Source organism: Meleagris gallopavo, chromosome 35 (assembly GCF_905368555.1).
Source record: "Meleagris gallopavo chromosome 35, MGAL_WU_HG_1.1, whole genome shotgun sequence".
Classification (NCBI taxonomy): domain Eukaryota; kingdom Metazoa; phylum Chordata; class Aves; order Galliformes; family Phasianidae; genus Meleagris; species Meleagris gallopavo.
Window position 1 is genome coordinate 52,606 of NC_139439.1, and position 26,222 is coordinate 78,827.

At 51.1% G+C, this 26,222-nt stretch overlaps 2 protein-coding genes across 11 annotated transcripts in view; one reads left to right on the plus strand and one right to left on the minus strand.

Annotated features, from left to right (window-relative positions):
* LOC109365018 (uncharacterized) lies at positions 1 to 11,827 on the minus strand. Its single transcript, XM_085214958.1, has 17 exons — positions 11,640 to 11,827; positions 11,329 to 11,565; positions 10,825 to 10,910; positions 8,865 to 8,948; positions 8,106 to 8,166; positions 7,960 to 8,002; positions 7,782 to 7,862; positions 6,999 to 7,111; positions 6,222 to 6,596; positions 4,415 to 6,089; positions 4,213 to 4,314; positions 3,982 to 4,124; positions 3,269 to 3,672; positions 2,877 to 3,066; positions 2,528 to 2,596; positions 1,812 to 1,930; positions 1 to 1,699 (listed from the first exon to the last, which is right to left on the minus strand). Exons 1-9 carry the CDS (start codon positions 11,825 to 11,827, stop codon positions 6,458 to 6,460), a joined length of 1,032 nt encoding a protein of 343 aa, XP_085071084.1. The 3' UTR covers positions 1 to 1,699; positions 1,812 to 1,930; positions 2,528 to 2,596; positions 2,877 to 3,066; positions 3,269 to 3,672; positions 3,982 to 4,124; positions 4,213 to 4,314; positions 4,415 to 6,089; positions 6,222 to 6,457.
* M1AP (meiosis 1 associated protein) overlaps positions 11,556 to 26,222 on the plus strand; it is a 27,091-nt gene continuing 12,424 nt past the window's right edge. For 5 of the 10 annotated variants that reach the window (XR_014880757.1, XR_014880756.1, XM_019616008.3 and 2 more), the window contains exons 1-4: positions 11,557 to 15,587; positions 19,314 to 19,606; positions 24,272 to 24,454; positions 25,810 to 25,987. Coding sequence is in view for 8 of the 10 variants with exons in the window: in XM_019616008.3 (XP_019471553.1) it covers positions 19,358 to 19,606; positions 24,272 to 24,454; positions 25,810 to 25,987 (610 nt within the window). In the remaining 2 variants the exon portion in view is untranslated. Of the gene's footprint in view, positions 15,588 to 15,617; positions 15,966 to 19,313; positions 19,607 to 24,271; positions 24,455 to 25,809; positions 25,988 to 26,222 lie in introns of those variants that run through there. The other 5 variants (XM_085215007.1, XM_085215008.1, XM_085215009.1 and 2 more) reach the window with 5 other exon arrangements.

The window sequence follows — 26,222 nt, forward strand, 5'->3', positions numbered from 1 at the left end:
TACCACCAGACTGCTTTATAAAATTCTTTCCCAAGTGGATTTTGGCCTTTTTGCTTCCATGACGACCTCGCATTTTCTCCCTCTTTTCTTGTGGGGAAGCTGCCCCCAGTGCCTGCGGTTCAGAAGATGGCATGAAACGTGGCACTAAGACCAACGCTTGCCGTGGGTGCGGGGTGGCTGTGCTTTGCCAGGCGTACGGCGGGGTACAAAGTGCCCCACGGCAGCCCCAAGCCAAGCCCCGCATTCAGTCACTGTGGCCACAGCTGGTGCATCGCTGCCAGAATGGATCCGAGGATCCAGGTGGACGCAGGCACTCCTGCTCCTTCTGCAAAGCCATCCTCTGCAGAGCCCCTGAGCTGCTGCTCACTGCTGTGCCAACCAGGCTCCCGTTTACTGCAGCCCTGGGATAAACACGCGCGCACTCCTCTGTGCAGCAGTGAGCTCCAGGGATGAAGCACCAGAGAGTAAATCAACAGAATCTATTGCTGACTCCATCAGCTCCTTCTTCTGCCAACCGTGGGGCAAATACCGTGGGACAGAACGCAAGGGGGAAAAGCACTTCTGCTCGCACGCCTACAGCGGAATTCAAAACAGCGACTGCAAGGAGAGCTCGGAGGGCAAACCCAGCCGCAGAGACACAAAGGCATCAGGTTCCAGGAAAGAGTACGGCATGTGGATGAAACGCTGCTTCGCTGCTCGGAGAGCATTCAGCACGCCGCTTTGACAGGCGCAGCAGTGCGATGACCAAGCTGAGCACCAAAGCCTCCCCAGCACCCCTGGCCAACGCTGCCAGGGAAATGCACCACCTGCAGCCCCGCCTGGCTCACGGCACGGACGCTGGGGGGCTGCCTCAGTCTCAGGAGGGAAGGATTTTTCTTCAGAAATCACATCTGGGACGATGCTACGTTTGGCTTCGAGGAGAAACATCACGCTGATAACGCTCCGATGTTGATGGTTTCTGACAAGCAGAGCTGCACAGAGCCAGGGCCATTCTCAGCAAAGCTCTCAACAAGGGGCTGGAAGGGAACGGGATTAAGACAGCTAACGTAATCTGGCCAAAGGGATATTCCATACCGTATGGCATCAAGCGGAAGGAGTTTTGAAAGGGGTCGGAGTTCATCTTGCTCTCTTCTACTGCCTGGGGGCTGGCTGGACATCGGTTGGCGGGTGGTGAGCCGCTGCTTGTACATCACTTGTCACGTACTCATCGTTTGTTATTTATATATTCATAACTACTATCTTTTCCTCTACCTCAGTAAACGGTTTTATCTCAACACACGAGTTCTACTTTTTCCACCCAACTCTCTCCCCATCCCACGGCAAAGAGGGCAGTGAGCGAAGGACTGTGCGGTGCTGAGCCACCCGCCGGCTTCAACCACAACAGGGCCGCGGGGCAATGCCAGCAAACGCAGAAATGAAACACAAACTCCCTGTTTCTGTGGCTCGTGGCCGCCACAAAGCTCGTGCGTCAGTGACACAGAGAACTGTACCTGCAGCTATCATCGTGCGTCTCGCTAACCACCAGCTCAGCTGTGAGCCGTCACTCAGCCTGACACCACCAGCAGAAAATGAACGTGCGTAAACAGAGGCCCTTATCCACACGTGCCAAGCTGGGTGCGAGGAACAAAACCTCACCGGGCCACGGGCAAAGCAGGGAGCGCATGGGCAGGAAACAGGAAGGAGCTGAAGTCTAGCTCTCCTACACAAGAGACAGGGAGAGCTGAGTCAGCACCGCGGGAGGAGCTCCGACACAGCTTAGGAGCTTACAGAGACCCGAGGTTTCCAAAGGACCCTGCCAGGGTAACTCTCACCATTCTTTTGCAGGGCTCTCGCGGCTGTTTCGGATGCTGACTTCCGCTGTCTCTGTCACTTGTAGAAAGCCCAGGTGACAAATGCTCCTTTTGTCTGGGTAACACTTCCATGGTTACGACTGAAAAAAAAGAAATAGCATGCAACCCTACAAAATTTACCTCTCTGCTGTTCTTGCCAGCACAACATCTAGGATGAGCATTGCACATCCCTGCACCTGGTTGAAAATTCATCCAAGCCTAAGTTCCACACAGCCTCATCTCAGTGCCAGAAAGGAACACATGCAGAGACGTTTAGAAGATTCTCTGTGCAGATAAAAGTGCAGGGTGCACATGTATTCTCTTCAGTCATAAATGTTAATTTTGTATCCAAAGGTAACTCTTCAAGAAGCAGCATGAAAGGTCAATGAAAAGGAAATACGTGATGAACTATTTCCATCTAAAAAATCCTTGCTGAACCTCTCCCCTTCAAAAAGGAAGCATTCTGGGCCCTGCTAGCAGCAGCTCAGAGAACATCTCGCCCCACAAAGTGCGGCAAGTTCTTTTTGCTCACAGGCCCCTCATCCCTCTAATTAGTGTCAGATTCACTGCAGATACATGGACCAGAACAGCCGTTCGGTTCTGCTGAGGTAGGAACCCACTGCTGGGACGTCCCACAGTCCCGTTCCCCGCCATTTCCAGCACTGGGGGGGAAAGAAAGAGCAACTGACTTCACCTACCCAGACGTCTGCAAGGCCTTCGACGCGGTCTCACGTCACAGGGAAGAGCATGAGGGAGAGCTCTGGTGGCTGCAGAAATCGAGACGCTGCTTTAAAACAACACGACTTACTGGGCACCAGACACCAAAGACAAGGCTCAGGTTAAAAAGCCTCCCATCCCCGTGGATGTGGCAACAGCTGCCTGCTCACCCAGCAAAGCACTCGCCCAGCACATGCCTTTCATAGAACCGTAGAATTAGCAAGGCTGGAAAAGATCTCCAAGATCATCCAGTCCAACCACCCACCTACCACCACCATTTCCCGCTGAGCCACGTCGCTCGGTACAACACCCAATGCTCCTTGAACAAACCCGCAAGGACAGTAACAATATCACCTCCCTGGGCAGCCCGTTCCAGCGTCTGACCGCTCCTGTGGAGACGTTTTTCTTCACATCCGACCTGAATCTCCCCTCGTGCCACTTGAGGCCTTCCCTCCAGTCTATCACTGCTTACACGGGAGAAGAGGACGACCCCACCTCGACATCACCTCTCTTCAGCCAACTGCAGAGAGTGAGAAGGCCTTCCCTGAGCCTCCTCTTCTCCAGGCTAAATAATCCCAGTTCCCTCAGCCGCTCCCCGTAAGACTGGTGCTCTGGACCCCTCACAGCTTCCCTGCTCCTCTCTGGACACATGTCAGGGTTTCAGTGTCCTTCGTGCAGTGAGGGACCCAGGACTGAACGCAGAACTCGAGGTGAGGACTCACCGGCGCTGAGCACAGGCGGATGATCACTGCCCTGCTCCTGCTGGCTCCAGCCCTTTGCACTGCACTTCCAATCTCAACCCTTCCTTCCGCGGTAGCGCTTGCATCCTCAGTTAGGGCTGGAGCTCAAGACCTCAACACAACACAAGGAACACAGCGTGCAACTGGAAGACTCGTCTCCAAGCCAACAAGAGCCAACTCTCTGACCTTGGGCACAGCTCACCAACCAAGAGCCAGGCCTGGCCAACTGGGCTCATCTGAGCGCGCCAGAGGGGACCAGATCACAAAGCGTCCATTTCAACTGCAGCTCCACGTAGGGAACAACACCAATTAACACCAGGCGAGAATGAATTCATTCCCAAGCTGCACAATGAGTCTGCTCTTCATTAAAAAACCCACATGGATTCCTAATCCAAAAAGACAACAGCGGGAGTTTGTACCGATGGAAGAGGTTCCTGGTCCTGAGCCTCATCCTCCTACCCCAACTTTCCTTGCCTCATCCCCTACCCCAACTCCTGGACGATGCGCACAGCCTTAAACTCAGACCTCAAACCCTATAGGACTCCTTTCACAGGACTCCGTCAAAAAGGATGTCCCGCTTGTTCCACACACTCAAACTGACCGAGCAGTGCTGTCACAGTCACTCCAAACACACAGAAGCGCCCAAACCCCGAGCACGCACATTCCCTCCCGTGTTACTGGAGCCCACAGCTCACCTTCACACCCCCGTGGATTTCTGGTGTTTTGCACGGATGCCGCCTCGCTACAGCTCCGTGGCTGCCACACCAGGCCTGCAGGACCTCTTTCTCCGCAAACCCCGTCTGCGGGCATCGGTTCATAAGGTTCAGCACCCGCCCTCCTGAGCAAAAGCAAGCACTAAGGAGGAGAGCAAAGCGCACCGGATTTGACCTGGCCTGGTCCCCAAGCCTCAGTCCTGCCAGACATACCCTGCTACGCAGACTCATCCCCAAAGCCTGGCTGGACATCAGCACGTGCATCCTTCTGCAAACGCCCCATCCCAGCAGCAAGGGATCGAAGCACTGGGACAGCTGAAACAAAAATGCCGCGCAACTTTCCTGTTAGCACTGATCAGGAACAAATCCACCCCTGAGCAACAGGATGTGAGACAAACAGCAGAAAACCACCAACCTGCAGAACCAGCTCCTTTGGGGTCGGTCCAGGTGTCCGTAGGCTCCCTTCCACGGCCCAGGCCAAGCCTGCTGAGCTGCTCCTCCTTTGCGCAGGGCAGAGCGGTGCAGATGCCACCTAGCTTTTAACATTTCCTTCTTTGTACAACCTGATGCTTTAAAGCAGAAGCTCACCCAGCAATCACCACCCTTAGACAAGCTCAACCTGCAGGGAAAAGTTATGCCTCTGTGTCTGCAGACTTTGCACGCATTTCCAGGTGCAAGAGTCAGCCCAGTTCTCAGCACAGCTTTACCTACCAACCAGCCACAGAAATCCCGGAACGGGGGCACTAGAAATTCCAGAGGTGGAGCTCGAGCCAACAGTCCGTGTTCCTTGAGGGATAACAGAGAAGCAGACAACCCGAGCGTGTAGTGCTTAAGAAACTTATCCCTGGTTTCAAGAGTGGGCATCTCGCCCCTCCCTCCCAAGTACGGCACCCAAGCAGCACTTCTTATGGTGATACTCCTAAGCCTTTGCTGGGAGCGGTTCATATTCTGACAAGGGCTAAAGGTAAACACTTTGTCCACACTAATTTGGTCTCTAAAATCAATTTTGACAAGCGCTTTTTCAGCATCTGATTGACTCATTCTGCTTTCCCTGAAGAAGGAGGGTGCCAGCGAGTACGGAACTCCCACTTCATTCCTGAAGTTCTCGTTAGCTCCTGTAAGACTTGTGAAGAAAGGAGGCTCCCCTTATCTGAGACTATATTCTGCATAACCCCATCTCTAGGGATTGTGCCCAGATGTAGAGTCCTTGGTGCAGAAAAGACACGGACCTGTTGGAGCATCCAGAGGACCAAGGCTAAATCCTGCCTGACCAACCTGGCGGCTGCCTATGGCGGTGTCACTGCATCAGAAGATCAGCCAAGAGCCACTGATACCATCCACCTGGAGTTCAGGAAGGCCTTCGACGCAATGTCCCGCAACATCCTTCTCTCCCAGTTGCAAAGACACGGATGCGATGGGTGGACTGTTCGATGGACAAAGAACCGGCCGCGGGATCGAGTCCAGAGAGCGGCGCTCAGTGGCTCAGTCGCTCTGGATGGCGACTGGTGGCGAGTGGCGTCCCAAAGGGGTCCGTGCTGGGGCTGGGACTCTTCAGCATCTGCATCAGTGACAGCACCGGCGGGGCCGGGCGCACCCTCAGAGAATTTGCTGACGACACCGAGCTGTGGGGAGCGGCGACACAGCAGAGGGACGGGACGCCAGGTGACCTGGTAACAGCCTTTCGATACCTAAAGGGGAGCTAAAGGAAAGAAGGAGGGAAAATTCAGGTTAGATGTAAGGAAAATATCTTTTACAGCAGGGGACAAGGGGAAACAGTTTTAAATTGAGGGAGGGAAGATTGAGGTTGGAAGGCAGGGGGAAGTTCTTCACTATGAGAGTGGTGAGGTGCTGCAACAGCTGCCCAGAGAGGCTGTGGATCCCCGTCCATCCCCGGAGGTGTTCGAGGCCAGCGTGGATGGGGCCCTGGGCAGCCTGGGCTGCTGTGACACGGGGAGGTCGGCGGCCCTGCGTGTGGCAGGGGGGTTGGAGACTCGTCATCCTCGAGGTCCCTTCCAACCCGGGCCATTCTGTCATTCTGCGATTCTGTGCAGTGGAACAGGCTGCCCGGAGATGCGGTGGACGCCCTGTCCCTTCCAAGGTGAGGCTGGATCAGGCTCTGGGCAGCCTGGTCTAGCTGTGGCTGTCCCTGTTCATCGTGGGGGAGTGGGACCAGATCATCATAAACGGTCCCTTCCGACTCCAAGGAGTCTATGGCACGGTACCTGAAGCCGTGAGGCACGATGACACAAAGGACGTGGATGGCCTGGTGAGCAATCAGGGCAGGCGGGGAAGCCCGCGTGCTCAACAGCTCCGGGGAAACTCAGCAAGCAGTCCAAGCAGGAAGATCCACGTCAGCCACGGAGCCTCTCTGTGCCGCTCCCAGCATTCAGCGCACCAGAGGCGTTGCTTCATCACACTGTTGGGTCCCACAGCTGCACAGCCAGCGACTTAACGGGGCTCAGGGGATGGAAGGAAGAGGGCTGGGGAGGTCGGGTGTCGTACGGACTGGGAAACTAACAGCACCCCCTGACAATTGGGATGGAGCTATCTGGGGTGATCCAGACGGAGCGGTCCAGTAGAGGACGGTCCTTTGTTTCCTATAAATACGAAGCCAGATCTGCCATAAAAACAGGAAGAGCCCCGGGACCCTGGGGTGGTGGCCCACAAGGCGCTCGGAGAACTGTGCCCTGCCAGCTGTTACTACTGACAAATTCGTAGTGGAGCTCTAGGAGAGAACCAGACAAAACAGGCACAGAATACTTGTGTTCAGCATGCTGGAGCAGTGGAGACTGGATTGCACTACGTGAGGATGAAGAAAACGGCCTCTGGGGCCCGGGGCTTTTCTTAAGCTCAGCTCTCAGCCAGATACACGCACCTCACTCTATCGCCAGCCACGGAGCTTATTGGGCTGGAAGAAGAAACCCCAGGGAGCGAGGCGAGCCCCCTGCAGCCCCCATTCCATCTCTAAGTGAGCGTCCCACAGCCATCACAAAACCCACCTGCATACCAGCGACGCACGAACGAGGGCTTCATGGTGTTCCACTGTCTGCTCCACAGATTGCTCAGAGCTTAAAGCACTAACCAGAGCAGCCCCAGAAAGCCTTCCGTCTGTCTGCAAAACAGAACCAGAGCCAAAGAGATGCGGAACATAATTTAATCATGTGCCCTTAAACAACAATACTCAGCAGGGGTGGAATGAATACGTGGCACAGGAGACACAGAGGGAACGTGGGCAGAGGACGCAAGGAGGACACAAAGACACGAGCGGGACGCGAGGACACAGAGGGAACGTGGAGGGGGACGCAGAGGGGACGTGTCATAAAACAGGCTGGGACAACGTGGTAGCAGACAAACCCAGTTTGGAGTCCCAGGGTGGAGATTCCGCAACGAGAACCATGAAAGAGGGAACAGAGACTTCACGGGAAGGCACTGAGCTGAACAAGAGCAGCAAAGGAAACCTGGAGAACACAGAATCCCTTGATTCTGTGAACAAGGGCACCCGCTCCGGGCATTTCCAGAGTTGCAATGCTCAGCCAGCCGACCAGCGTTACCTTGGGGCTGACGGAAGCGTTCCAGAAACAGATGGGAGCAAAAGAAAGGAACGAGCATCAGTCCCTCCATGACCGCTTCAGAAAAAGGCTGATAACCCCTTCGCTCCCCTCAGAGAACAACGGGAAGGCAGCACGAGGAGGGGCAGAGCAGACACAGCTACTGTAAACCAGCTTAGGAGCCCCACAGAAAGGCACAGATCAGAACCCTGCAAGAAAGAAAGAATCACTCACCTCTTTCCAAGAGCCAGAGCTCACCCAGCAATCCACAGGAGGCATCTCCAGGAGGAAACCTGGCCTCTGGGGCTGCCAGCCCTTAAATGAGGGGAGGGAGGGGTGGAGCCAGGCTCAGCCCCATCTGGTCCCACACGTGCACCGCTTCCACCTGTGCTTGCAGGGCTGCACCCCTCACCAGCTGCTCCATCACTGCTTCGGGCTGCCATCTCAGAGTTCCCCTAAAAGCATGAAGGAGAAAAAAAAAAGAAAAAAAAAAGGAATGAGCGGCAGCCAATGGGGTCTGCCTGTCTGGTTAAGGGCGAGGGGGTTTAATCAACGGACCAGCTGGGATGGCCCACATACTCGGATTCCAGTCTGTCCTCAGTGGCAATCGGTGACATTTCTAACAAACAGGGGAGCACAGGTTTCAGTACCGAAATCTCAGCAAGATGCTGAGAAGCTGCGTGTGCAGCAAAAGGGCTGAGATTACCGGTGTGAACGGAGCGAGTGCTGCCTGCCAAACTGCCGGGCTCAGCCTACGGCTCCCCGGTGAGAAACGCGCGTCATCTACTCGCACCGCAATTAAAGCCCATGGTGAAATCATTTTAGGGTCTGGTGTCCTCGGTGGGCGAACCCGGCACCTGCCTGTGCAGGCAGCGTGTGGCCTTTCGGCTCAGACATCAGTCCCGAGCCCCAGAGAAACAGGGAGGTGATGGTGACGCTCCAGGGTGAGGAGCTGCTGTTGGTCCTCACGCAGCTTGGAGTTTGTTATCCATACATAATGCTGTAGTCGTTGATTTTTTTAAATCAGTGACAGGATGCGGTCTGATCCAATGCCTTTGAAAAGCGTGCTTTAAGGATCATCAGCTAAGAAGAGCAGCACAACAGGGGGCCGTTGCAGGGGAAGGCACGGGGAAGGAAGCGAGGAAAGAAAGGAGAAAGCCTGAAAAAGGAATGGGGAAAGGGGAAGGAGGGGGCAAGACATAGGGGAACGAAGGGGAAAGGACAGCATAGCTGCAGAGCAGCCTAAAAAGCAGCAACAAGCTCTGGGAGGACTGTAGAGTGCCAGATCTGCTGGGTGTGTGTGAATGCTGTCATTACCTGCTTGGGTCGGGTCAGGCTTGTTGTCACTTCCGAGCTCCCGCAGCGGGAAGAGCTCGTGCAACTGGTGCAGTCGCTGCAGACCTGTAGGATGGGGGAGCGCTTGGTAAGGACAGCCCTGCAGCCCTCAGCTGGACCAACTCCCTCCGTGTGCCCAGGCTGTGAGCTGTGCAGCCGTGCCTGGCCGCGCTGCTCCAGCTCGGAGCCCGCTGCCTGCAGCTGCACCTTTGCTTCCTTCCCTCCTGCCCAGAGCCTCCAGGCTGCTCCCACGCTCCCCTGCCCACCCCCAAAACGCCAGAGAAGACATCTGGCGGCGGGCTGGAGGAATCCCAGCACCCCGTTTTCCGTCTGCCTGCAGCTCTCTCCTCCTCTGCCGCGCAGGGCTCCAGCCTGCCACACGGGAATGGCCGGGGGGAAAGGGAGTGCTGGCAGGAGCGACTGCTGCAGCTGGCCGGGGAGGGTCTGAGGACTCCGAGCCCTTGTGGGCAATCTGTCCGGCTGCAGGAGGACCGGGGAAGGGCAGATGAAAAGCTGCAGCTGAGCCAGATGCACCCGCACAGCTCTCGGGCCATCTTGCCAATGGCAGCTGTGACGCAGCTGTGATTCTTTCCATGCAGGGGAATTCATTTTTTCCGTCTGTAAATCTAGGTGGAGAACGGCAGTTTTCGTTCATCTTTGTGGAAACACTGTAATGGTCCACACTAATCTCAAAACTGCAGCTTTGTGCTGTGACTGCCTGTGTAGACCTGCTAGGGCCTAAAACTACCCGCTTTATGGCATAAAAAAGAATAAAAAGCCAAAAATGAAACCTGGAGTTGAAGAAATGCCCTCAGAAACAAATACATTGAAGTATGAACAAGACAGAGGCTGAACGAACATTAATATGGCCCTGCGCTTTCTGCCAACGGGCTTTAATTTCGTTATCATTAAATCTGCCAGGCAGTTGCATTTTGGTATGCGAACATTTGGAAAAAATGAAACAGACGCTGGCAAAAAAGGGAAAGAAAAACAAAACAAAAAAAATCTCTTTTTTTACAGCTATTTATAAGCACTTAGCACAGCTCTCCTGGGTTTGGAGCAGCTTCCCTCTTCGTCTTTCCCCCACAACCCATCCACTTCTAACCTCGCGTTCCTCCCCCGCATTCACACGACACACAGAGAACGGATCGCCAGGGACTGCGCCGCGGGTCCGCGTAAATCACGTCAGAAACGTTCTTTCCGCGGTCTCTGCTGCCACCTCGTGGCCATTGCGCGGAACTGCCGCTGTCTGCCGCCGACTCTTGCAATCAATCCCTCAGAACCGTTCTTTCCGCGGTCTCTGCTGCCACCTCGTGGCCAATGCGCGGAACTGCCGCTGCCTGCCGCCAAGTCCTGCCAGCAGCATAACGCATGCGCCTACAAACGCGGAGGTGCCGTTCTAAGCGCTCTGCGCAGCTAATCCGCCGCTCTCTATGGTGATCAGTCCTCCAGCTAAGAGCGAACATACGTCCGTCAACTTAAAGATAGCAATTGTTTCTACAAACCGCTACGGGTACGGGCAAGGAGGCAATTCTTGGATCGCCGGCTCAGCGATATTCTCCCCCTTCTAACCCAGGATGCCCCTCGTCCATTTCCGGCGTTTTATGCCCGAGCCCCCCCGGGAACGGACCGGTTCGGCTCACAGCTGCCCCTCAGCGCCTCGCGGCATCCAACTCGCTCGCCGCCCCGGTGAACTAGCGAACGTCTCCTTCCACCCCCAGCCGTTTAAAAGCCCTCACAGCGGCAGTGGAACGGAGGAGCCCGGAGATTCACGGTCATGGTGCTGGCGTGTAGCAGAACCGACACGGCACCAACCCGGGACCGGCAAGGCTCGGAAAAGCAGTACGCATGCACGAATCTGGGCACTGCATTACGCACGCGCCAGTAACGGCACTGCACTGCGCAATCGTAACTCTCGACACCGCACTGCGCATGCCCCAACCTCGGCACAGCAGCGCGCAAGTGTCACTCTTGGCATTGCATTGCGCATGAGCTAGTCCCGCCAGTGCACTGCGCATGCCCGAGTCTCTACAGCGCAATGCGCAAGTGCCACTCTCGGCAAGGCACTACGCATGCGCCACCTGTTGCACTGCATTGCGCATGTCCCAGTCTCTGCATCTCAATGCGCAAGCGCAGCGCAGTGCGCATGTGCGAGTCTTGAGCCGGCACTACGCATGCGCTAATCTTGGCACCATATTGCGCATGTGCCATTTTCTACAACGCACTGAGCATGCGTCACTCTCAGCAACGCAGTGCGCATGTGCTAATCTGGAGACGGCACTACGCATGCGCCGATCTTGCACTATATTGTGCATGTGCCATTGTCTACAATGCATTGCGCATGCGCGACACTAGGCGGGGAAGTGCGCATATGCGAGTCTGGAGACGGCACTACGCATGCGCCCATCTTGGTACTACTGCACATGTGCCATTGGCTGTAACGCACTGCGCATTCGCAACACTCGGCAGCGCAGTGCGCATGTGCCAGTCTGAAGGCAGAACTACGCATGCGCCGATCTTGACACATTGCGCTTGTGCCGTTTTTCCACAACGCACTGCGCATGCGCCAATCTCGGGTCGGCACTGCGCATGTCCTAGCCTCAAGAACTTATTATTCATGCGCCAGTCCCGGCACGACGCTGCGCATGCGCTCGTCGCGGCACCACAATACGCATGTGCGAGTCTCCGGAAAGCACATTGCGCATGCGGCAATGTGCAGAGATTACTTCGCGTGCGCATTTTCGTGTACACACCTACGCATGTGTTGTTTTCGACTGCTCTTTACGCCGGCGACGGGCGCGGGGTCCGCTGGGAGCCAGAATAGTGTATTCTATGGGCAGGCTCGAGTTCAGACCGCACGAAGAAATAGACAAGGAGCACAGCGGATTGGAAGGGAGGAAGGCATTGCTGAGCCAGCGGCCCAGGAATTGACTGCTCGCCCGCATCTTAGGGCTTCGAAGAAATTGATGCAATTTATAATTTTTGTAGTGCATCTGCATTATTGCCTGGAGGACTAAGCATAACAAAGCGCGGTGGATTTGCTGCGCAGAGCGACGAGAACGTACGTACACTACTTCCGCGTGCCTGCGCGCATGCGTCCTGCTGCCTGCGGCACCAAACTTACATGGCCGCAATTCCCCCGATTGGCCACGTGGGGACAGCAGAGACCGCGGAAACAACAGCTCCCGTATGTTTATTTCAGTACGAAAATAAGAAAGTAAGCAGTTAACAACAAAAGCCTTCCTAGAATACTGCTATGGGAAACAGCGGCAGGGAAGAAAGCATCCACATTTCCCACTGTTCCAAGAAAAAAAAAAATAAGTTTATCTTGGATGTTACCTGTTTGAAGGCATATGCCACTCTCACAGTTAAAAAGCGTTAAAGAAAAAAATAAAATGCATACGGTAATCTCCTCCAATAATACGTGTATTTGGTCTGGGCAGCAAGTGGCACAGCTCTGTATCACAAAGAACTGAAGTCATAAGCACCGAGCTTCTCAGCTCCAGCTAAACCAATGAAACATGGAAGAATCCTTATGGACAGGCAGAATCCTTAAGTAGGACAGCCCGTAAAAATGTCAGACAAAGCATATGATTCTCAGCCTTCTCGTTCCTTTTTGAAAATCTCCGTGTTAGCTCCACCTCTGGGCTGTAACGCCCAAGCTCAGTCTGTTGGCAGTCCTTGTTACTAGACAGCAGAGAGTTTAGATTGGACTGAATTTTAGGAAGCTTTTGCATTAGATCAAAAACAGTGCTGCCCTGAGAGACAAAGTATGGGCTAAATAAAAATTGCTTAATTCCTCAAGAACAAAGTTTATTCCTCCTTTTTAGATTACAGAAAGGACTAACGTGAAACAGGATGAGCAGAAAGCAGGGACAGTTTAGCATTATCTGCAAATTAGCACAGGGCATCACATGAGAACGGCTTCAATTCTAGAAACCATCCAAACTGAGGCAACAGCAAGGCTGTGTCCTGTGTCACGACATACCTGATCTCCAGCAGCACTGTTTGGGAAAGCTGACACAGCAGATATTCCTCTCTTTGACTGGACACACAGTTACACAGCGTGAGGATGACCCAATCCATGAGCTCTGCAGGTTTGCAGGTTTGCTTTGAGGCATCTGAAAAATCAGCTTGCTCAAGTACACCAGTGGGTCTACAACAAGAAGAAAAACTGCTCCATGCACGTGTCCACAAAGACCAGCGCCACAAAGAACTTCTTTTCTGCTTTTTTTTTTTAAATGCTTCAGATTTTGTCTCTTTGACTTTTTCGACCATCCTTCTCGGGATACACAGTAAGTAAGCGGAACAGAGCACCAACTTACTGGGAGCAAAACCTGTAAGTCTGGGGGAATATTTTCTGGCGAGTCAGAACAGCTGAGACCCGAGGCCAGGAGTTTTTTGTGCTGACTGCTGCTGGCCTCAATTCATTCTGTTGGTCTCCCAGCAGTGCACTTCCCACTCGTGAGCCCTGGAGGTCGTGCCTCTTTTGCAGGCATGCCTGTAATGCTCCTTTCTCAGAGCAGCGTGGCTGTGTCCTGTGCGCACTGCTGCTTACTGGCAGCGCTCTAGCTGCTAACAACAGACATGGAGTCTGAGGGACTCAGCAACTTCTTCACCTCTGTCTTCTCTTTTAACTGCTTGTCACATAGTCCTCAAATGTTATGTTTGCTAGGAAGGGATTGGGGTTGCAATACCTCCCCGCACACACAATGTGAGCAAAGATCAGCTGCAGGACCTCCTGAGGAACCTGAACATCCACAAGTCTGTGGGTCCCTATGAGATGCAACACAGAGTCCTGAGGGATTTAGCTGATGTAGTCACCAAGCCACTCTCAATGACATTTGAAAAGTTGTGGCAATCAGGTGAAGTTCCCTGAGAGCAGAAACAAGACATCAGAGCCATTTTTAATACATCTGAAAAGGATGACCCAGGAAACTACCAGCCTGTCTGTCTCACCTCTCTGCCGGGAAGGATCTTGGAGTAGATCCTCCTGGAAGCTATGCTAAGGCACACAGAAGGAACAGAGGTGATATGGGAGAACCAGCATGGCTTCACCAAGGGGAAATCCCACTTGACAAGCCTATGGCCTTCTATGATGGTGACACTACATCAGTGGACAAGGGAAGAGCCACGGATGTCATCTATATGGACTTCAGGAAGGCCTTTGAAATGGTAGCCCACAGCATCCTTCTCTCCAAATTGGAAAGATACTGATTTAATGGGTGAACTGTTCCGTGGATGAAGAACTGGCTGCAGAATCGAGTGAGAGAGCGGCGGTCAATGGCTCCATGTCTGGAGGGACATCGGTGACACGTGGTGTCCCACGGGAGTCGTGCTGGGGCCGATACTCCTCAGGATCTTCATCGGTGACATCGACAGTGGGGTCGAGTGCACCCTAATGACACCAAGCTGCCGGACGCAGCAGAGGGACGGGATGCCATCCAGAGGGACCTGGACAGGCTGAGCAGGGCACAGGTGAACCTCACTGGTTCCAAGTGCGGGGTCTGCACCTGGATCGAGGCAACCCCCAGACAAGCTGGGGGATGAAAGGATTCAGCTTAGTCCTGCCCAAAAAGGCCTGGGGGTACTGGTGGATCGCAAGCTGGACACGAGACCAGCAACGTGCCCTCACAGCCCAGAAACCGAATGATATCCTGGGTCACATCAAAAGAAAGCACTGCCAGCAGGGCAAGGAAGGTGATCCTGCCGCTCTGCTCTGCGCAGGTGAGGCCTCACCTGGAGCACTGTGCCAGATATGGAGTCCTCAGTGCAGGAGAGACATGGACCTGCTGGAGCACAACCAGAGGATGGCCACAGAGATGAACCAAGGGATGGAATGCCTCTCCTATAGAGCTGCGCACATACAGATGGCAATTTTGGAGTCGTCCTCACAGTAATCTTCAGGTTAGGAACATAAAAAGAGTTTTTTTCTGCTTCTTTCCATTTAACAGCCAATAAAGGTGTCTAATTTCTCGAGTTAATCTGATTGGATTTGGAACTAATTACTGGCTCGGGCCTCTATGCTTCCCTTTGCCTACGAATTCTAGAGATTAATTCACGCCCTGCATGAGCAAAAACCTTTTATTTGTTTCAAACCTCCGTTCAATCGCTGTACTCTGTGTCTCCTTCCGCGTTTCCTCAGTGCCACGCACAGCCTCGCCTGCCCTGCCACAAATCGGCCACTTTCTCGACGCTGATGCGCATTTCATCACCTCTGGTTTCTCCCAGCTCTTTCCAGCCTTGCTTTATCCCTTTCCAGACAGCAGGATTAGAAGGGCGTGAACTCCAACAGCAGATTCCGGTGCCGAAGCGTTTCCCCCCCGTGCTCCCGCCTTCCTGCGGTGCCGCGTCCCACGTCGGGCGGTGCGCGGTGCTGCTGAGCGCTGCCGGGTGGCGGTGGCACCGCTCACACCGCAACAATAAGGAAAATAAATCTAAATAATAAGATTACAGCTTCACTAGTGACGGCACCCCGGATTCGGGACTGCAGCAGGCGTTCCCTGAGAAAACATTCAGCGGTTAAACCGTTTTGCAGCTCCCGGTCATCGATCTGCTCTTCTTCAGTCTGATGCACACTGTCTGCAGCATGCGTTCTTAGACTGACATTCCTTCTGAGCAAAGCGTGTATTTTCCATTCAACATGCATTGCCTAACGGGGGAAAAGAGACGGACAGAACAGCCGCTCCGTACGCGGAACTATCGGTCGGTACAAGTGTCGGTCGGTCGCTGTTCGGTCTCACAGTTCCCTGCTGTCTGCTCATACGCACCGGGCGGAGCTGTACGCAGCCGGCGCAGTGTGCGTAGCGTGCGCTGTGAGCGCAGTAAGCGCAGTGTGCGCAGCGTGCGCTGTGAGCGCAGTAAGCGCAGTGTGCGTAGTGGGCGCTGTGAGCGCAGTAAGCGCAGTGTGCGTAGTGGGCGCTGTGAGCGCAGTAAGCGCAGTGTGCGTAGCGGGCGCTGTGTGCGCTGTGAGCGCAGTGTGAGTAGCGGGCGCTGTGTGCGCTCTGGCTCAGCGCGGCGGCACAGCTCCGGAGGCAATGAGCATTGAGAGCCGCCCGCAGTGCTCGCAGGACGGCGGTGCAGGTATCCTACGCAGCTCCGCGCGGGGCTCCGGCGTCCAGCCCGCCGTGCTGACCCGGCTCAGCTCCTTACACTGCTGCCACAGGCCGGGCGCTCCGTGCAGCGCCCAGCGAGGCCGCTACCGCACCTCTGTGTGCCCATGGCGGGTTCTCACAGCCCCCACAGCCCCCAACAGCCCCCACAACCCCCACAGCCCCCACAACCCCCGCCACTCCCTGCAGCCCCCACCCACTCGCGGCAGCTCCAGGCCGCAGCGCCGGACGTTGGAATGGCGACAGGACAAGGGGGAATGGTTTTAAACTGAGACACGGGAGTTTAGATTGGATATGAGGAGGAAGTTTTTTCCCCCAGAGGGTGGTGAGGCACTGGAACAGGTTGCCCAAGGAGGCTGTGGATCCCCATCCCTGCAGGCATCCAAGGCCAGGCTGGATGTGGCTCTGGGCAGCCTGGGCTGCTGGTTGGTGACCTGCACACAGCAGGGGGTTGGAGCTGGGTGAGCACTGTGGGCCTTTTAACCCAGGCCGTTCTGTGATTCTGTGGGTCTCTATGGGTCTGTATGGGGATCTCTGGGTCTCTATGAGTCTCTATGGGGATTTGTGGGGATCTATGTGTCCCTGTGGGGGATCTATGGGTCTCTATGGGTCTCTATGGGTCTCTATGGGTCTCTATGGGGATCTATGGGGATCTATGGGTTCCTTTGTATCCCTATGGGAGGATCCATCTATGGGGATCTGTGTATCCCTGTGTGTCTCTTGGTGACCCTGCACATAGCAGGGGATTGGAACCAGATGAGCATTGTGGTCCTCTTCAACAGAGGCCATTCTAGGATGGCGTTCTTTTGATATATAGGATCTTGAATAATTTCAGCAGCTTGACTATTTGCTAACTTTTTCTATATTTTGTTTTTGTTCTTCTGTTCGTGCTGACCTTTTTAAATAGAATCACCGAATCATTATGGTTGGAAAAGACCATTAAGTACAAGTAGAACTGTAATGAATGAATGACTTCCTGTCCAGGCATGGTAGATAAACTGCAGCTGCACTTAGTGTCCTCTGTTGCCACAAATGGCAGAAAGACTAATGAGTCATCAGTACATTTTTCTAAATGCACATCAAAATATTTACTGAACACTTTTCCTGCTTAATTAAATCAAATATTATGCTTATAAATTAATACCAGATGTATACTACTTCCAGTTTGTCTTTTGTTCTGTTACAGCTTAGAGAAGTTTTTATGTTTCTTAGACCTGCTGGCTGTCACTGTTGGTGCCTTCTGTTCTCCACTCTCTATGCTTGTCCTTGCCAACAGTTTGTACTCGTTAGTATCACATTCTGAGGTTTACCTGGTTTCAATGTCTGCTTCTCTGTAAACAGACCACTGTCAGAGCGAGTCCTCTGGGCTTCATTACCCTTTATCCCATTATTCACTTAAACTCATTCACATTTTAGTGGGGTTTTCCTTCCCATGTAGCAAATCCAAGCATTTTACTTGCTTATAGCTTAGAGAGAAGACTGAGATTTATCCTTTTGATGTTCTGTAATCTCAAGTGTTCCCGCTCACACTCTTTTAGACTTGGATATTGTTTGATGGTTTTTGCACGAGTGAAGCAAATGTAGCCCATGGGATGATGTGCAACAACAGAATGTCGTCAGTAACCACAGCTCACCCAAGATGGCACGATTTTCTTTCTGCCCTTGAAAAATGTATGTCTTCCTGCATTGAGCAGAATGTGCATTAACCTTAGCAATTAGCCGTGGCAGTTAATGAGCTCTGTTTCATTAAGCAGTGCGTTGATGTCATAGCAGATGCTGGAGGTAGCAGTTGTCACTCACCACACTGAAGTACGGCGCAGTGCCTTCGGCGAGGCTCCCTGTCCATTCATTTGCTGTTTAAATGATGTTGTTCTGCCATTGCAACTACAGGCTGTTGTGCAGAGTCCTTCCATTCCCCAGCCCCCCACAGCCCAGCAGAGCAGCGCGGGCTGTGAGAGATGGGCAGCTCACAAATGCTGCGCAGAGAGCTGCACGTACATCTGTGAGCAGCGCTGAGAGAGACTGAGGCGTCGCAGGTATGAAGAAACGAAATTCCTTCAGATGATAAAGACCACAGCTGCCGAGGGATCCACCTAACTAAAGCAGATTAAAAGAAGCACAGTCCTGTGAAGTTGTCAAGAATGAGAGAATTCATTTCAAATCAGGAAAATGGAGTGTTTTTCAGTATCAAGTCTCAGTTCTCCGTCTGAAATGAAGACAAACCGGAGAGCCAACTTTTGTATATTTCTGACTGTGGGATGGGCTTTGTTTCGTTGTTTGAGGAGGCACTGGTTGCTTGCAGAGATACAAATCTTCACGCACAAAAGTACAGGCAGACAAATATTTTTCCAGAATTAGAGAAGTAATTTAGTAAATGCTACAGCATATTGCACAGCTCCAGGAGAGACGGTGATTGAAGTGGTATCTGACAGCTTTTTACTTTCCAATATGTTGTGTCAGGTTACCAGTCACAGCAAGATGTGCACATTTGCACACAATAGAGAAAACATTTCCACCAGCTCTGAATTGTTAGCCTCGGTTTTTAAAAGAAATTGGTGATCTCTCTGTTTTGCCATCACTGACAAGAATCCCAGAGATACAGTTCTTGTTCTGATGATACCTCAGTCAGACTGAAATGCATTTCTTGCTGTTTTCAAGGCCTGCAGAACTTCTTACTGTGAAGTCCTGGGGACAGTCAGAGATACGCAGCTTTTCTCCTTGGCAGAGAAGAGCTGCATGTCGTGGCTGAATACAGCACACCAGTTAAGAGCCATGCACACAGCCCTGGGTTCTGTCCAGAGCCTTGCTACGTACACCGAGGGGCAGTTTCAAGATTTGGAGAACCTTCTGGGGGGTTGCACAGCCATGAGAAAAAGGAATTTATCCTAGTTCATACTGAAAATGTGTGGGCAATTATACAGCCACTGCAGAAACAGGAGCAGTAAGTTCAGAGTTTTACTCAGCAGCTTCTGGAGGTCACTGCAGTGCTGGAGATTTCCTGCCATGAGCCTGACTGTGCAGGGGGAAGGTGTCGCACAGCTCACCCATGGGCCAGGGGTAGCTCTGCTAGCAATATTTTTGACTGCTTCAATTACATCTGCATAGTTTCTGTGCTTTTTTCTTTTTCAGTTGAGCCCTTTTGTTTTCTGACTTTATGCACTTTCCTTTTCCTTTGTGAGGGTTTACCTTACATTATGGACACATGCTGTGACGAAAGATACAGAAAGGTTCGCTGTTGTCTGCTGTGATCTCAGGTCACTTTTTGGTGAATGGGAAGAGTCTCACTCTTCACTATTGTTTGTTGCTTTTTCCTGCTCAGATGCCGATGGGTAAGTGCATATCCACTACCAAAGCACAGAAGCCATGAATTCCAGAAAACTACTCTCAGAAACACGGAGGACATTTCCAGCTACTAAAGCGTGCAGCCAGCAGCCATCACGGATTCTCATTGTGGATGTCACGTCGCCTTCCTGGGCCAACACTTGCTCTGTGCTCTCCGAAGCTCTGGAAAACTCTCTGTGTTTGGCATGCAGCCTGACGGGTCCCTGCCGCATTCCCTTGCTGAGCCTCTACCTGGTGCAGAACCAGCAGGAGTGTTTGCTTCCCTTTGTGGTATGTGTGAAATTATGTCTCTTGGGATCTCACAAACATGAGTGCAATACAGTTCATAAAGAAAGTTCTGATTTACTGCTCATTTATATCTAAATAATTAATCATCCTCAAAGAGCAAAGCTTCATAGACTTAATGGAAGAGGCCGATTTTCTGAAAGAATGATGTTTGTAAGGAGGAGTCTCATGTTTTCGATCTGTGAAGTTGCCCTTGTGCCTAAGTGAGTTTTTGTACTGTTCCCTTCTATACTGTACTTCTCCAAGAATCACACGGTCACATAACTGTGGGGGCTGGAAGGGTCCTCTGGAGCTTCCTTAGTCCACCCACCCCAATAAAGCAGTTCCCAGTACTCAGATGTGGTCTCCCCATGGCACAGCAGAGGGGCCGAGCACCTCCCTGCCCTGCTGGCCACACTCTGTGCCTGCACCCCAGCGTTCAATTGGCCTTCTTGTCCACCAGGAGACACTGCTGGCTCGTGGTCAGCCATTGGCCATCAAGACCCTCCGGCTCCTCTCCGCAGAGCTCTTCTCCAGCAGCCCTGTCCCAACCTGCAGTCTCTGTGACTGTTCCTCCACAGGTGCAGGGCCCTGTGCTGCCTACACTGAACCCCAGCAGGTTCCTCTCCACCCAACTCTCAGCCTGCCCAGGTCTCACTGAATGTCAGCATGGTGTGCTGGCCACTTCCCTCAGCTTTGTGCCACCAGCAAACTTGCTGAAGGTGAACTCTATCCCTACATTCAGGTCGTTGATGCAGATTACAAGATAGAGAACGAACTACATTTGTTAATAATTTCTCCCATTAGTTAATCATTGTCACTGTGAAACTTGCACCTGGTGACTAATTTGCATTTATCGGCTTTTGCTTCCAGGGGTTTGTTCATGTATTTCCTCTTTTGGTTAGATTGAAGAACCTGCTTGTACCATATTCTTTCTTCCTCAAATAGCTTTCCTTGTAATCTTCTAACTGGAAAATGAAAGAGAGCAAAATATAAGTGTGACATGTTTTTACAGTCCCTTAACTCCCAAGCCCTTGTCTGTATTCACTCTTCTGGTTTCTTTGAAGTCGATTCAGAATGCGGTCACTGAGATTTCATGCTACATTTCAGTACCATCCTCAGCAATGCTGTATGGTGAGCTAGAAATGCCTCTTCTTCTTGCTTGGTTGGTTGGTAACGCCATCAACTCTTTTGCCATAATGTTGTGTTCCTCTGAGACTTGTTCAAGCTGACAAAGTTTGCACTCTGGTGCAGGGGCAGTTCTCACCCAAAGACCCGAGCAGTACTGCACACACATTGGTAGGTGTGGAACCCCATGATTCCAGGCATGGACTCTATGACTCCAGGAGGAAATCCTGCACCCTTCTCCCCAGCTTTGCTTAGTTCTGCCTACTGAGCTATCTCTCGGGTCTTGAATATCTCCGGAGAAGGAGAATCCACAGCCTCCCTGGGCAGCCTGTTCCAGTGCTCCATCATCCTCACTGGGAAGAAGTTCCTTCTTATATTGGTGCAGAACTTCCTGTGCTCCAGATAATGGCTGTTTCCTCTTGTCCTATCCCTACAGACTGCTGAAAAGAGGTCGGCCACATCCCTTTGACTCCCACACTTATAATACTTATCAATGTTAATAAGATCATCTCTGAGTTTTCTTTTCTCAAGGCTGAACAGACCCAGCTCGCTCAGCCTTTCCTCGTAGGGGAGATGCTCCAGGCTCTTTATCATCTTTGTGGCCCTCTGCTGGACTCTCTCCAGGAGATCCCTGTCTTTTTTGTATTTAGGACAGTAAAGTACAGCAGGATGGCTATCTTTGATGGATCTGTTTTTGTTAATAATCCGTTCTTCTGCAGCCTCTGGTAACAGGAGCAGATTTACATCTGTCTGTTAAATATCTGCTGCATTTCACCCTCATCTAGAAATACTGAGGCTCCATTGCTTTTTCTGTACTCACAAATTTGCTCCTTTGTGCCAACAACACGCACTGTTTGTCACATAATTTTCTGATCTAGCTAGAGAACAGCTTGTTTGTTCACAATGAGAAACCAAGATAGAGCTATGTTGAAGGTTGCTTATTAGGCAAATCTTATGAGGTCAGAAAACCTCCAGAGCTGAAAATAGAGGCTGGGAGAGTACATAAGGAAGTGTCGTACATGGTTGCCCTTTTCTTGGTCTTACCTGGGTGTGCACTTAAGGTATGTGTTCCTACTGCTCACCTGTAGAAGCCAAACGCTACCAAGACCCTGGAAAGGGAGAGGTAATGCCAAAGGGAGAAAGACCAGCAATAAAGTAAATAACCACAGAGACCAACAGATGTTGACATGTGGGGAAGTGATCATTAAAGGGACAGAAATTTTAAATGTACAAGTGAGTAAGGACTTGGAGCACCTCCATCTGATGGGGGCTGTTCCTACCGTTTTCCCAGAAGGTGGGCAGCAGACCATCCCCACAACTCCCAGAGCATCACTGAGAAAAGTACTGAAAAAGAAACAAAGTAGAAAGACATCCACTACGAGGACAGTCAGATTAAGAAAGTGAAGTGAGCGGGGGTATAACATGTAAGTGCTTCCCCTGGCTTGCAGCCGGGTTTGTTCTCTGGTTTTGGTACTTTTTCTCTGGAAGCAGCATAGTGTTGCAGATGAAAATGTTTTGCTGCACATTGTGAAATTGTGAGTCTTTGGAGTTGTTAAACTTTGTTAAAAGGGGCAATGTCATATGGCAAGACACATCTCAGAGCCCTTGGCACTGAGCTGAGTGTCATTTGACTGGAAGAGGGGTGTAGTTAGAATGGAGTTAGCCATCCCAGATGGTGTTTGCAAGCTTAACTTATGTCCCAGGCATGTTGCAGAGTTGGAACTGCAGTTTGCTTACACCTGCCCAAGTTCACATTTGAAGTACTGCGCAGATGCAGAAAAAATGCAGCTCTGCTGGTGTCAGGGACAGGCAGTTACCTGGACATCGGCTGCCCAGCAGCTGAGCCCTGCTCTTACAGTCAGGAGCAATACTTGAGCTGAGACAGCTTCTTTACATCTTTGTGAGCTGCAGCTGCCTCCTAGGGTCGCAGGGCAGGCATCTGAACTGCAGGGAATTTTGTTACAGCATTGTGAAGAGCGTTGTGGCTCTCTGTTCTGTGCGTGTACCCATCATTACCAGCCCCACAGAAGAGCTGAGATAATGGTTCAGGCATTTACTGCATTTAGAGTACAGCCAGTACAAAGCGTGGTGACTTTCTTTAAACCTGCTCATCACCTTTCCAAAGAGAGGTTTGGGTCGCCCCACCTTTCTGCTCCACCCTGTTTGCAGAGCCTTCTGAGCTGCCTATGATTACACACCTTTGCCTGCGTGGTGCATAACACATCCTGAGAGGCCATGCTGTAAGCCATAATGCTCAGGAGCTGCTGAATGAAAGTGACTTCTAGCAGCAGTGCTTCGTATGGCTACAAATAGTTTTGCTATCATTCACTATCATTCTTCACCACGATATGTGATAGAAGGGTTTGGCAGCCATGGTCTATAGGTAGTTTAAGTCAGACAGAGAGAATATGGCCCAGTATTCTCCAGTACACAAAAATGACACGAAGCATAGTGGAGCACATGAGGTTAATAATCTGTGCATTTACAATATTCATCTTCCCGTTATGAGTCTAACCAGCTGACCCTGGTACAGCAGCTTGAAGGAATCAAACATTTACAGATGACAACGCTGGGATACATTTGGTTTTCTAACACTTGCTCTGGTAGCTCATTTTTAAAGCAGGACCTTCCATCAACATTTGATGGAAGGCTGTGGCTGCCCCTTTCTGTAGGCATTCAAGGCCAGGCTGGATGGGGCTGAGGGCAGCCTGGTCACCTGGAGATATCCCTGCCAATTGCAACGGGGTTGGAATTAGATGATCTTAAAGGTCCCTTCCAACCCAAATTGTTCTATGATTCTATGATTTGCTCTTTGGGGAATCACTGTTGTGGTGCATGTGCAAATACAGAATTAGGAAAGCTTAAAACATGTCTTACTGGGTCATACCAGCAGCCCAGCCATGCATTCCCAAGAGAAGATGTCCTGCGGAAAACCCCACCACTTTCTGCAGTTCTTTCCCCTCACACAGCTGCTGTATAGAATGATACAATAAGAATGATAAAGGGCACATTTGAGGCTGTTCCCGTTGGTGTCAGCTCTGGACTTGTTACCCAAGGGTGTGTGGAACCACTTCCTGTTGGTGCAGTCTGACCCCAAGCATCCTGCGTGCAGGTCCCAGAGGGCCCAAGTCTGATAAGTGAAGGACTATGGATATGGCAGTGGTGACCTGTTGTAATTGTCAGAGGTTACCAGACTTCCCAGGTGTTTCTGTGCTCACATTCATCATGCTTATGTTGCAAGTTCTGCCTTTGTATTATCCAGTCAGAGAAGAGGGACAGAATTCCAGCATTTTGGCTAGCAGTGGGCAACATGTAGACAGCTGATAACTTGGGGAATATTCATGCGTGCTGTTGCAGTCAGCTGGTTTAGATTCACATCAGTGTTCATGGCTTTACAAAGCCATGTTGAAGTACAAAACTCCTGACCCCAGTCCTATCTCACTGCTGGTAATGCAGAAGCTTCTTTGCACATCATGGAAAAATGGTTCATATGACAACTTTGACATTTCCAGTCTTCCGTTTTCATTGAGTTTTGTTTTGCAGCACTTGAAGGAGAACTTTGCACGAGTTCAAGCCTGTATTTCAGAGCTCCGCTCACTGCCAAGAGAAGGCTGCTTCCCACAGGGGGGAAATGGAGTGGTACAGGCTGTGCAGGATGGATTGCAGCAGTTCAAACAATACAGCAGACACACAGCAGCAGGAGGCTCAGCAAATAGCTCTGTTGAGGTAAGACAACATTGGGAAGATGGTGGTGATTTTCCTTTCAGCCTATCATGGGATGGTTGAGGTTGAAGGCACCTCTGGAGGTTGTCTAGTCCATCTCCTGTGCTGGAGCAGGGATATCCAGGACCCACATCCAGAGGGAGGCTTTAAAGCCCCACTGGGGCCAGTGCTCCATCACGTGCACAGTAAAGAAGTGCTTTCTGATGCTTAGATGAAACATCTTGTATTCCAGTTTCTGTCCATTTCCTCTTGTCCTGGCACTGGGCACCACTGACAAGTGCCTGGCTCCATCCTCTTTGCACCCTCCTTTCGGGTGTTTATGCGCACTGATACATTGATAATAAGTTGTTTTTGGTACAGCTGCCAGGAGAGCCGAGTAGGAAAGATGCCCTCCTAGATTTGTTGCTTGTGAACAGAGGGGGTCTCATGGAAGATGGGACGGAAGTCTCATGACTTCAGAAGGACAAAACCAGGAGCATCAGTGAAGCCGCAGCAATGGGGACAGGAAACGTGGGCAGTCTGTATTAGGATTAAAAGCATTTTTCAAGTCCCCAGCAGACTTTTTTTTTTTTTTTTGGTATGGTTGAGAAATATAATAGTATTAAGAGATTATTTTGAGGAAGTGTAGTAATGTGAAGAGAAGTCACAGTAGCTTTTTTTGTGGGACATATTTCTCCTGGTCTCTGACTGGCCTTTGCTTATGTTTTCAGGTTCTGAAAAGGGTAAAGGGGATGTGATAGTCTATAGATGAAATGCATCCATGGTTTTAATTAAATAAAGGTATATTAGTGTAACAAATGGTTTGTCTATAGCTCAGCAGAAGACAGTAGTCTCTTGTAGACAGTTCAGCTTCCCCCCACTTCAAGAACTGTCCCTGTTAGCCATTTTCAGTATATTCTAAAAGGAGACCATAATCTTTCTTCTCTTTCAGTACTTCAGAGCCAAACACCAGAGATGCATTTGGAAAGAGAAGATGTTCTTTGCTATGGAAACACATTTTAGTATTGATATACACATGTATATATATTTTACTAATTCCTATTCAATCTTTAAGTTAGACAACCAGATTTAATCTACTTGACATATGAACTGGTGCTGTAATGGGAAGTGGTGCTTTCCCTCAGAATAGATTAGAGAGAAGCCCTCCTATGCATACATTGTCTCTCATTGCCCTTTACATGCAGCTTACAAAAGAGCTAAGGCTAAAAAAGCTATGTGTTTAGGTCTTCTTTACAAATAGATTACATACTTCTTCCATCGTATTGGCACCTTATTCAAACAGGAGGCAGCCCAACATCACTGCTTATCAACAAGGATTAGAGTCAGAGGCAGCTGTTGCACTGTGATTTGTGTTTCAGATCACAATTTTGACAAGCCAGTCAGGTAAAGAAATTGTTAAGCAGCTGGAAAGGAAGTTAAAAGATGTAGACCTTGTGAGTCTCAGAAGAATACAAGTCATTGAGGTTTTGAAGAGAGACTTTTTGGAGCCTGAGGATGTGGAACAGTGCACACCAGCGGAAGAGCCCAGCAACAGTGGTGAGTACTTGCAAAACTCATGGCTTTGGACAGCACTGCTTCTTGCCTTTGTCCAATACCTACCATTTTCCTTTGTGCCATTTAGTGTCACTCACTTAAGTGGGAACTGCTGAGACTGGAGAACAACAATAAACTTGTACCATAGCATTTCTCTGGGTGCCTTATTGCATTTGGGCAGACTTAGCACATAGATTTCATGCACCTCTTCTCTTGGTTTTACTGAAAATTGACTTCC